Source organism: Rhamphochromis sp. 'chilingali' (genome assembly GCF_963969265.1).
Source record: "Rhamphochromis sp. 'chilingali' genome assembly, chromosome: 4".
Lineage (NCBI taxonomy): Eukaryota > Metazoa > Chordata > Actinopteri > Cichliformes > Cichlidae > Rhamphochromis > Rhamphochromis sp. 'chilingali'.
In genome coordinates this window covers 5,378,546-5,390,057 of record NC_137948.1, presented here as the reverse complement: position 1 = coordinate 5,390,057, position 11,512 = coordinate 5,378,546, and the positions used below count along the sequence as shown (strand labels likewise).

The 11,512-nt window shown below is 39.7% G+C and overlaps 2 protein-coding genes across 2 annotated transcripts in view; both read left to right on the top strand.

Annotated features, from left to right (window-relative positions):
- Positions 1-926: 926 nt before the first annotated feature.
- Positions 927-11,512, top strand: part of LOC308395148 (multidrug and toxin extrusion protein 1-like) — a gene marked incomplete at both ends in the record, with an annotated part of 51,497 nt that continues 40,911 nt past the window's right edge. Inside the window, one exon of the mRNA XM_080879847.1 lies at positions 927-1,109. Coding sequence (XP_080735973.1) covers positions 927-1,109 — 183 coding nt within the window. The remainder of the gene's footprint in view (positions 1,110-11,512) is intronic.
- Positions 1,865-11,020, top strand: LOC308395149 (multidrug and toxin extrusion protein 1-like). The gene is made up of 15 exons (XM_080879848.1): positions 1,865-1,966; positions 2,056-2,124; positions 2,347-2,495; positions 3,937-3,979; positions 4,798-4,842; positions 4,950-5,047; positions 6,127-6,224; positions 6,650-6,831; positions 6,914-7,022; positions 8,186-8,261; positions 8,571-8,640; positions 8,734-8,866; positions 9,526-9,620; positions 9,698-9,761; positions 9,834-11,020. Exons 1-15 carry the CDS (start codon positions 1,880-1,882, stop codon positions 10,076-10,078), a joined length of 1,563 nt encoding a protein of 520 aa, XP_080735974.1. The 5' UTR covers positions 1,865-1,879; the 3' UTR covers positions 10,079-11,020.

Sequence of the window (11,512 nt, the reverse complement as noted above, 5' to 3'; positions counted from 1 at the left end):
GCTATTGTTTGGTTTGGACACCAGCTTCCTAGACTACACTGGCTCAGCTACAACATGTGTTTTTGATTCTTACTGACCTTGTCACATGCTCATGCACGTTTTACACTACTGACTTGCTGACATACACATTCACCTTAATTATGTTCTGTAAATAAATCATCCTTTGCTACCTTTAGTTACTTTAGTTACAACCTCATCCAGTCTCACTCTGTTTCATTGGACCCTGTTTTATTTGCAGGTGGAAGGACCCAGTGCAATCGAGGAAAGGCTCTAATCCTTCTGGAAAGTGCTACTTTCCAGAAGGATTAGAGCCTTTACTCGATTGGATTAGGGGACAATCGTGCCTCAAGAGTTGGGAGTTCGCCTTGTAATCGGAAGGTTGCCGGTTCGAGCCCCGGCTCAGACAGTCTCGGTCGTTGTGTCCTTGGGCAAGACGCTTCACCTACCGCCTACTGGTGTGGGCCAGAAGGGCCGATGGTGCGATATGGCAGCCTCGCTTCTGTCAGTCTGTCCCAGGGCAGCTGTGGCTACAACTGTAGCTGCCTCCACCAGTGTGTGAATGTGAGAGTGGATGACTGGGTGTGTAAAGTGCTTTGGGGTCCCTAGGGGGGACTAGTAAAAGCGCTATACAAATACAGGCCATTTACCATTTACTAAGGAATATCACCAGCATCTTTTAACTGTCATTTTAATGATCAACTGTAAGTGAATGCTTTATTTGTACAAGTGTATTGAGTATTTTGCAATAGCAGAAATCACACCTAAACAGAGTCAAGAGTTGGTTGGCTGTAAGGTGAGGAGGACAGTATGTGTCTGGCCCCTCCTCAGACTCCTGCGCTGGTTATCAAACCAACAACATTTTCTTCTGCCTGAGTGACAGAAATCACCCAGAGCTGTTTGTGAAGAGGATCTGTATTTGTTCAATTATGGACTCTTCTGGGGAAAAAACAGGAAAATGCACCGAGGCAGTGAAAGAGGATTTAAAGGAAAGTGCAGCGGCTGCTTGCGCACAGAGCTCCCGAGGCTGTTGCCACATATGTGTCCCTCGGTTTATTCCGTCAGTTTACCGCAATGAGCTTGTGCAACTTTCCAAACTGGTGGGACCAGTGGTAAGACTGTGTGTAAATTTGAAGCTCATTTGAAGTTTGTCACACTCTCTGTCTGTTGTTACTGACAGGAAGAACGGATTTACTACAGAAGATGCACCATGTGTCAATAAACTGTAATTTGATTTAAACGTGGGACCTGGATAATGGATAATTTATAAGTCTCAGTCAGCCTTATAGGGCGGGACCTCTCGTGGTTTTTTTTTTTTTTTTTTTTTTTGTGTATTTGTTGTTGTGTTATTATTATTATTGTCTTGTCCGTATGTAATACAAAGGAAAAAGTACAAAATAAAGAGTTAAAAAAAAAAAAAAAACGTGGGACCTGGACCCTGGTTTAGTGTCTTATTAATAAATACATTAAATGTTATTTATGTTATTATGAAGTCCTGTTTCTGAATGGACCTCAAGCACTGTAGGACTGTACTGTGTATATCTGTTTAGTATTACAATCATTTAATTTTAAATTAAGTTACTATGTTTTTATGCATTATTTGGATTACATATCAAATTCCTCCATGTTTTCTTTAAGCCCCCAAAACATACAGTTGCTTATGTTTTTACTATTTTTACTCTTTATCGTGCTGCTGTAACACAGAAATTTCCCTTGTGGGAAGTATCCATCTATTTTAGATATTTGCTATATGTTTAACATCCTTAAGTTACTAAATGTTTTAACCATATTCATTACTTATTTATTTTTCCTTTAAATGTATTTCTAAATACAACACAGAGTCAGTATCTCCTCTTCTGTGCTTCAGGTCATTTCCCAGTTCATGATTTTCATGATCGGTTTTGTCAGCACGGTGTTCTGTGGTCACCTGGGGAAAACTGAACTTGCAGCTGTAGCATTATCAATTGCGGTGAGCAGACATTTCAGTGCCTTTGTTGTTGAACTGTAAATATGCATCATTTTTTACCCCACTTTATGCATGTTGTGTTTCGTTTGCAGGTAGTTAACGTCACTGGTATTTCCATTGGCACCGGTTTGTCGTTAACTTGTGATACCCTCATATCTCAGGTAGGGTCCTCACCAGAGCTTTCACTTTATTTGTGTAACCAAGACAAACACAAGCAGCACAGCTGGGTTCCCAGGTTCTCCTGGAATGCCCTTTTAAACATCTCAACACTGAGCTTTTGTGTGGAGTTATTTTTCTATGATCAGTCATACCCTTGTTCTTTGGTGGGATTCTGTGTTTTCCAACTTTTCTCACCCGAGCGTCTGTCTACCTGTTTCACGCAGACGTATGGGAGCGGTAACTTGAAGCGTGTGGGTGTGATTCTCCAGAGGGGAGTTCTGATTCTGCTGCTGGCCTGTTTCCCTTGTTGGGCCATCCTCATCAACACTGAGCCTCTCCTACTTGCTCTCAAACAGAGTCCAGAGGTCGCCAGGTGAGCTGTTATTAACCAGCAATAACAGACGCGTGGATGTTGTGACACTGCTGAGCATGTGTCTGTCTCACTCTTAAAGAAACACAAATTATGCAAAATGCCAAGCACTGTTAGTTTGTGCAAAAAATACAGTGGTCCCTCGCTATACTGCGGTTCACCTTCCGCTGTTTCGCGGATTTTTTTTGTGCAATTTTGCATGTTTTTTTGTTTTTGTTTTTCTGTTTTCACAGTGCATTGTGTCCATGATCGGCTGTCCATTGTCAATCGATCTCCTCCGTGCCGTGTCTCCTGTACAGTACAGAATGCATTCAGCTTGTCAAATTTACATAAATCTTCGATCACTAGCAGTGTGACTCTGAAGTGCTGTACTGTATGTTTGTAAGTTTTCTCCCCAACAAAAACAACAATGTCGACGAAACGTTTTGCACCGTCAAAGGCACCTGCGGTAGCACCCAAGATACAGAGAAAGATGCTAACCATCTCACAAATGATGAACTTCTGGACATGCTAAAGGAAGGTAGAAGTTACCGTATTTTTCAGACCATGAGGCATTAGGCAAAACAAAACAGTCAGATGAGTTAAACTTTACTCAACTCATTGTTCTTGCTTCCTCTACTTCCGTACCATTGATTCATTAATGTTTAAGATGCAGATGGACTGCTGAGTCTTGTCCTGTGGAGGTGGCTCTTCTATGTTGGGCCATGTGCTTGTGAAGTGGCTGTTTGGTCTCTCCAATGTAGAGGTCCGGGCATTCCTCGCTGCACTGTACAGCATACACCACATTGTTAAGTCTGTGTTTTGGCGTTTTGTCTTTCGGGTGTAGTGACGGGTTTTACAGCCTAAAAACAACATATTTTTAGAACGTAACTCGAGATAAACGGGGCGTCACTGTAATGCAGTAATCGAAAAGCACATTATACCAAACCTCATAGTTTGACCACCTGTAGCAGCAGAAACCAGCTGTTAACTCAGCAGTGGAAATGCATGGAAATGTGTGCTGGTTCTTACTGCACACATTTCTGACCTGTGAGAAATAATTCAGTAGATCCTTGTACAGGTTTACAACCCAACACTACTTAAACTACGTGCTGTGTTTGTTTGTTTGTCACATTGTTACTGTGCCTCGACTTTTGGATAAAGCTGCCAAAAACTTTTAAAAAGATAATTAACATCCTGAGACCTGAGATGCATTTTCAGTTTGTCTAAACTATTTGGGATTAGTTGGACCCAATAAGTATAAAAAGGAAGCACCATCATTGGTGGGCTTATTTTACAGCATAACGCATTAAAGTCACCATTGTGTAACACAGCATGAAACAGTAATGAGCAGAATGAAGTAAAAGAACAAGCAAAATGGTATGTAACCTTAATTTATGTGCAGTCAAATGTCACCATCATCAGTTTCACAGGCTTACTTTGTTTTTTTCATTTCCACATGAAGCCTCTCCCAGCTCTATGTGAAGATCTTCATGCCCGCTCTGCCGGTGAGTTTGACAGGATTTGATGCAGATTTGGAAGGTGTTCAATATTTAAACAAAAGGCAGGTTGATATCCAGAACTGAGGGTCTTAACAACAGATGCAGTGCTATTTAAGGTCCAGAGAGCATCGGTCACACCTCAGCACACGGGGTGGTAGAGAAAGTCATCTACTAAGGGTTAGGGTTGGTAGTTTGACCCCTTAGCTGCTCCAGTCTGCATGCCAAATGTCCTTCAGCAAAATAGTAACCCCAAGTTACTCTCCAATGAATCCATTGGAGTGTGAATGTTAGATAAAAAGCACTTAGGCATGCTCACCTAACCCTAAATGTGATCTCCTCCCTTTTGTCCCCAGATCTATGGGCGTTGGTGCTTAAGAGGTTAAGGATTGGATGGGTGAATGAGACGTGTTGTAAAAAGCACTTTGAGTGCTCTGAGAGATTAGAAAAGCACTTTATAAGAATCAGTGCATTCACCATTTATCATGTTTGACTTGGTATTCGTTTCTAAGGAGATTTACATTGTTCAACAATACTGCTCAATCTCTAACTTTGATGCCCCCCTCTCATTTATTCTTGGTTGAACTTTGAGGCATAAACTATCAGACAAAGTGGATGAGGGTTAATAACTTGCAGTGGAGGTGTATCAATGTATAGAATCTGTGATAAATTTTATTTCTTTGATTTATTACTAATTATTTGACATGTTCATTGTTTTCATTGAAAAGTGTTAGCGTGCTGATTAACCTAAGATCCGATCATGTGCTCAAATTTGTTCTTCACTTCTGTCAACGAGTCTCTTATAATTTAATGTTTGCTTTCTTCAGGCTGCTTTCATGTACCATCTGCAGGGGAGGTATCTTCAAAATCAGGTGCAGTGCTTTTGAAGCATGCATATGGCCTACATTACTTTAATAACTGGTTGTGCTTTTAAAACATTAACATGAATATTATTTGTATTTTGTGCTTTGGTGTACAGGGAATTATATGGCCTCAAGTTATAACTGGAGCAATCGGAAATGTTTTTAACGCAATATTCAACTACGTCCTCATCCATCAGCTGGATTTGGGTGTTGCGTAAGTTTTCCTCCATCATTCCTGTGACATCATTGGTTGAATGTAACCTCAATTCAGACAGTGAAAACTATATGTGTTTTAAATTCTTTATCTAAATTCATGATCCAGTGAATTTAGGTGAATTACCACAGGTTTTATGGTGTGTTGGTAAATTTGCAGACCCAAATGCAGGACACAAGGATCAAGTGTCCTGCATTTGATCCTTGTGCACTTGAAAGACGAGAATACACTGACCGTCAAAGTAAAACAGGAAACAGACTGGGCACAGAACTAAACCTAAGAACTAGACACAGAGGCACCAGAAAAAAACCCTCAAAACTAAAATACAAAAACAGAACTCAGAAGGCTAGAAGTCATATACAAAGATGAAATCATAGAATAACACCAATAATACACAAAACACTGGGTCACCGATTCAGGACCATAACATCATGAGCTTGAGCACAGTAATATTTTTAGTGTCAGTGTCAAGGTATCAGACAACATGCTTTCAAACTGTGGCAGATGTGTGCGGATATAATTTCGTAGTTGAAGATATCTTAAAAAATGGCTGCACAGTATTCCAAATCTATCTTTTAATTGTTGAAATGACATGAAGGTATCGTTTGATTACACGTCTTTTAATTTATGAATTCCCAGTTCATGCCACACGTTGAAAGCTCTGTCTGCACATGATGGAAGGAAAGAAGGGTTAGATGTAACAGGCATACACATTGATAGTGGTTTTAGTTTAAAGTGCTTAATTTGAAGCAAACAACATATATCTAATAAGAAATCAATACCAGGCTTCGGAAGACTATAAAACCCATAAGCACAAGGAAATACAAAGCGGCACTATTGAAAAAAATATATAACAAAATGTAGAACATGAATATAAATTGTTTCTCAAAAACCTCAAAGGAATAATGAACTGACAGCAAATTCGAAACCCATCCATCCATCCTCTTTCACTTGTCTTTTTACAGGGTTACAGGGGGCTGAAGCCTATCTTAGGGTGCTTGAATTGTCACCTGTAAATATGGAGCTTTAATTGTTCATTTTTTTTCCTTCTTTTAATCTCTAATGTTTTTATCTTCTAGTGGATCAGCAGCAGCCAGTGCCATCTCCCAGTATTTGTTGGCATCGGTCTTATTCATTTACATGTACTTGAGAGGTCTGCATAAGGCCACATGGGCAGGTCAGTCATTTTACTTCTACGGGGATCCTGAACTTGCTGAAATGTTTTGATTTTGCTGTGTCGTTCGCCTTATTTCCAATTCTGTCCAATAATTTCATCATGTTGCATCATTTAGCTTTTGGCCTTTCATACCTGAAGTTTTCCATTATAAATACTCAAGAGTTTAATGTTTGACAAAAATAGTCATACTCTATAACTGTGGAGTGCAGTGTGGAGGAGAGGTTATTCTTTAACACTGCGGTTCCAATAAACTTCAAGACATCTCTGTAATAGTTAAAATGTGTGGGATTTAAATATTGTTTAATAGTAATGTCGGATTTATGCAAATTCCTCATTAGTAATTGTTGATCCGAGGCCCATAATTAAATCATAATTTAAACCAATAGTTTGAAAGATGACATATAGAGTCACTCTGACCCACACAGGTTGGTCCCTCGACTGTCTCCAGGAGTGGGGACCCTTTGCCCAGCTGGCTGTCCCCAGCATGCTCATGCTCTGTCTGGAGTGGTGGGTGGTTGAAGTGGGAGGATTCCTGGCTGGTGTGATCAGTGAGGCCGAGTTGGGAGCTCACTTGATATCCTACGAATTGACTGTTACTGCATACATGGTAACTCCAGTGAACCTTTTGACTTTTGCTTATATGTTGACCTGGCATTACATTTTGGAATTACACATGGATTTTCCCACAGATTCCATTAGGGTTTGCTAGTGCTGCCAGCGTACGGGTTGGGAATGCACTTGGTGCAGGAAACATCGAGCAGGCCAAGCTGTCGTGCAAAGTCCCCATCATCTGTGCATGTAAGAACCAACACACTAAGTATTATTTTCTGTGTTAAATGAACAGAAAAAAGTAAAAATACTGCTAACTGAGCAGTAGCAGGATTAGTTTTATTTCATGCTGAGCTTCATGACATAAGAATATGAAGTAGAATACATTTCATAAAATATAAATGAACTATTCATCCATCCAGCCACCTTCCAACAGCGTAGCCAATTAATGGTAGATTAATGGTGGACTCTCGGTGCCAAGTCCATCACAGGGCCAACTCAGAGATAGACAACCATTCATATTCATGTATACAGTGACATTAGAGCCATTAACTAACCTAACATGCATTTCTTTGGTCTGGGAGGAAGCTCGAGTACCTCCACAACCCATACAGGGTCCATGGCTGTTCCGTCAACATAAGGGGTCACCACAGGGGGTAGCTTTGCATGATTGATCTGGTCAGTTTTATGCCGGATACCCATCCTGACACAGTCCCAAAGGGGATTTGTCTCCAGTTGAAATTGAACCAGTGACCTTTTGCCTATTATGGACCAGTTTGTTTACCCGACCCTGGGCAAAATAGTATGTAGTTGATATGCATTAGAACACATGTTGAATAAGCTGCAATAAATTTGTGGACTACGTATACTTCATGTAATTTTGAGCCTGCAGTTAAACTTGAACCCTTTAAATCCCAGCGTATCGTATTTGATACATGCCTTTTTGTGATCATCAGCGTGACTCCCCCCACCCCACCCCACCCCCACCCCCACCCCCAAATGATTTAAATTGCATGACACATTTTAATGACTAAATTGCAAAAATATCGCTCATGTAGCGAATGTGATTCAAGTTAAACCTCATATATGCTGATTAAAATTTGATATATATTTTGTCTAAAGGTTCAACAAACAGTCCATTATCAAAAAATGAAAGATTTCTGGCAGTTATATCATGGTTTAGGTTCTAAAGTGTTAACATAAATTCAACTTGTGCCTTGTTTTTGAACTTGTTTTTGTTGTTAAACGTGAATGCTGTACAATCGTTCTACTTTGGAAAAAGAAGAATAATGAAATTACAGTACATTTTTCACCACAACTGTATATAAACTGTAAAGTTGGCCACCTTTTGTGTTCCTTGTTTTTCTGTTTTTCCTGTGATTTTAATATTTAAATGGTTTTTCTCATTGCAGTCATAATTGCATGCTTTGTTAGTATTATTTTTGGCGTCTCAAAGGATGTCATCGGATACATTTTCACATCAGAGCCGTAAGTATCTTTGACCTTTAACCTTGATTCCAGGAAGAGTTCCTCTCTTATTTATTGCTTCTTTAATTACATGTATTATTCAAGATAATCATTTATACCTTTGTCTCAGAGACATGTTGCCCTTGTTATCTAGTTTCAGTTAACTAAAACAAGCCTATGTGAGTGCTATAATCAAATAAATTCATTGTTCATGTGTCCCATTGTATTAAAGGTCTTGTTTTCATTAAGTTTCATATGTTCTTGATGTTTGACAATATTTGTGAATGTACAGACAAATGTACTGAAGCTGAAACTGCACACTGTTTTTAGCGATATTTTGCAGAGGGTTTCTGACCTCATGTTGATAATTAGTTTCTTGCATCTTGGTGATGCGATTTCGGTAAGAAATGATTTTACAGCAGTGATCGACATTTCAGGCTAATACTGTCAAATATAAAATGTGATTCAGAGAAATCTGTGTTTGTGTTTACAGGCTGTGACTGGAGGAGTTGTCAGAGGTGTAGGAAAGCAGTCGGTTGGTGCTCTGTGTAACCTGATCGGGTACTACTTTATTGGCTTACCCACTGGTGTGTCTCTGATGTTTGCAGCCAAAATGGGGGTTGTAGGTGAGGACTGAGTGAGGGTGGCATTCCAAGCTCCTTTGTTTTCCTTCATAGCATTGGATTGATATTACATATTCAAGACAAGAGAAAATAAGATATGTCGTACTTTATTTATCCCTAATTTTATATAATAACAATTAATTTTATTATATTCATTAAATAAAACCAGACATTTTGGTAGTTTTCTAGTCGAGTATGTTATAATAATGCCAGGGAGGAAAGACATCAGCAGTGACTTTGGGGAAGCATTTGTTGCTGTCCATGAAGGTTTGACAGAAGAAAGTCTCTTCTGTCCAAAAGGAACATTGCAGCATGGATTAGGTTTGCAATATTGCATCTGATGGAACAATGTTCTTTGGACAGACAAGAATAAAGAGGAGATGTTGGGCCATGCAAACTTCAATGCACACCACAATCATCATCCCAAGCAAAGCACCTCGCTTTTGCGTTTTTTGCTTAGTTTTTGCTAAAGACGTATCATAATATGCCATATGCTGCTATTCATCTACATATCTACATCTCTATATATAACCAGTGTATGTTGTGTCTTTCAGGTTACAGGTGGATTGTGACAAATGCGTGCTGCGGTCAGAAATTAAATGTACTTCCTGCTTGTCAGAAAAACTATTAAAACTCTTCTTCTTCTGTTTTTTCTGCTGTAGGGTTTTGGACAGGCCTTACGGTTTGCGTGTTCGTGCAGTCGATCTTTTTCATCACATTTTTGTGCAAACTCGATTGGAAGAAGGCTGCTGAAGAGGTGCGCACCTGCATCTATTGACAGTTTATCACACTTTCATTCATCAAAGCATGTCATTAACTGTTGTGTCTGATCAGGCTGAAGTGCGAGCGGGAGTCCGCGTCAAAGAAGAAAAAGACACGATCAAGATGGAAAATAGAGGTGAGTGGGCAAACTGGCTGAAACATCCCATTATTACAGTGTCTTATTCATACTTCTCTTTCCAAACCCTAGACTCTAATCTCATCCAGACCCCAATCAGTACTATTGCATCCAGTGGTGAGAGCGCCGAGGTGGACCACGTATTGATGGAGATGCAAATACCAGAAGAGAGTCAAACCACCAACACCACTACAGTGGGAGATGTTCTGTCAGTGTCACAGCTGGTGTTACGGCGCGGCCTGGCGATACTCATCATGATCCTCATCCTCGCTGCTGGAGTCATTACCAACACCGTCCTCACTCCACTGCTGAAATGATGCAAAGTTGACAGTTGGACAAAAAGCACAAAGTTTATCTAAGTAATACAAATGCACCTTCTTTTGTGGGAGGGTTACTTACACTGTTGATTCAACAGAGGAACAGCTGTGTGCAGTCTGTGCCCCGTCTTACAGTGTCCGGCCACAGAGATGAATTCAATAAGATGAAAAGGGTGGAATATGTAGTAAACAAAGGACAACTTTATTAAGGCCTTTAATGAAAATGTGTGTAAAATGAGGCCACTGTTTGATAATGATAATCAGTTTGATGATATTTTTACAGTCAATTTGTAACATACAGAACCTGCAAATAATTTAATGCACATTTTATGAAGCGTCCAGTCCTCTCATTTCATTTTATATTTTGCTGTAATACCATTCACACTGTAGCAGTATGTAGCAACTTTAAAGATATTGTTTGCATACAGTTAGTCACACTCCTTTTAAACATCACTGATAAACCTGTGTATCCTTGCTTGCAACTGTTGGAGCAGTCCACCTCTTTCCTTCATGTACATCTTAGGCAGGGTTAAGACAAGGAAACACAAAAGCACGCTCTCTTCACTGGGACTAGGCCTGCTCTTGTAGGCAAAAAGAAAGCACTGTGCATCTTTACACACTATATAACTTTTTTCTGCTGACCTTTGTCCAGTGTTGGTGCAGGACAGTGAGATCCAGGCCACATTTCAGTTTGAGAACAGAATATAACAGAACAAAAAACTTTTATTGTAGGGTGGAACTGGTTCCAGATTGGGCACTTGGTCTGTTTTGGTGGAAGGAAGATACTGATGTTTTAATACTAAAGTAACATTCTTTACAGTCTGTATTTTCAGAATAAAACTATGACTGTGGTATGAAAAGTGGGACGTCTTCCAGTAATGATTTATAGAAATATTGTTTAACTGTACTCGTTTTGTCAATAAAAGGTCGAAGTTACTTGACCAAAACAGAACTCCAGTGACAGTTTTGTTTGTTTTTTAGTTGAGGGTTCGTGCATGAACCTTGGGGTTATTGTTGTATATACAGTGTTGGGAAGGTTACTTTTAAAATGTATTCCATTACAGAATGCATGCCCCAAAATGTATTCTGTAACGTATTCCGTTACGTTACTCAATGACAGTAACGTATTCTGAATACTTTGGATTACTTAATATATTATCATGCTTTTTACAACTACATGAATGTACTATTGCTGTGTGATTTATTACTATTACTGAAGGTCCACGGCTCCGAACTGTAGTAAAGGGAGCTCTGACTACTACGGCGGGGTCCCTGTCGGCTCGTAGCTGAAAAATAGCTTTACTTTGTTGTGTGGGTCAACTTTTCTTGCGAGAAACAGAGAGAGGCGTTGAAAGACTGACTCAAAATAGTGGACTTTAGGCCTTGTAGTTATCAATCGGATCAAACTACCTGCGTCCAGACAAATCAAAGCAG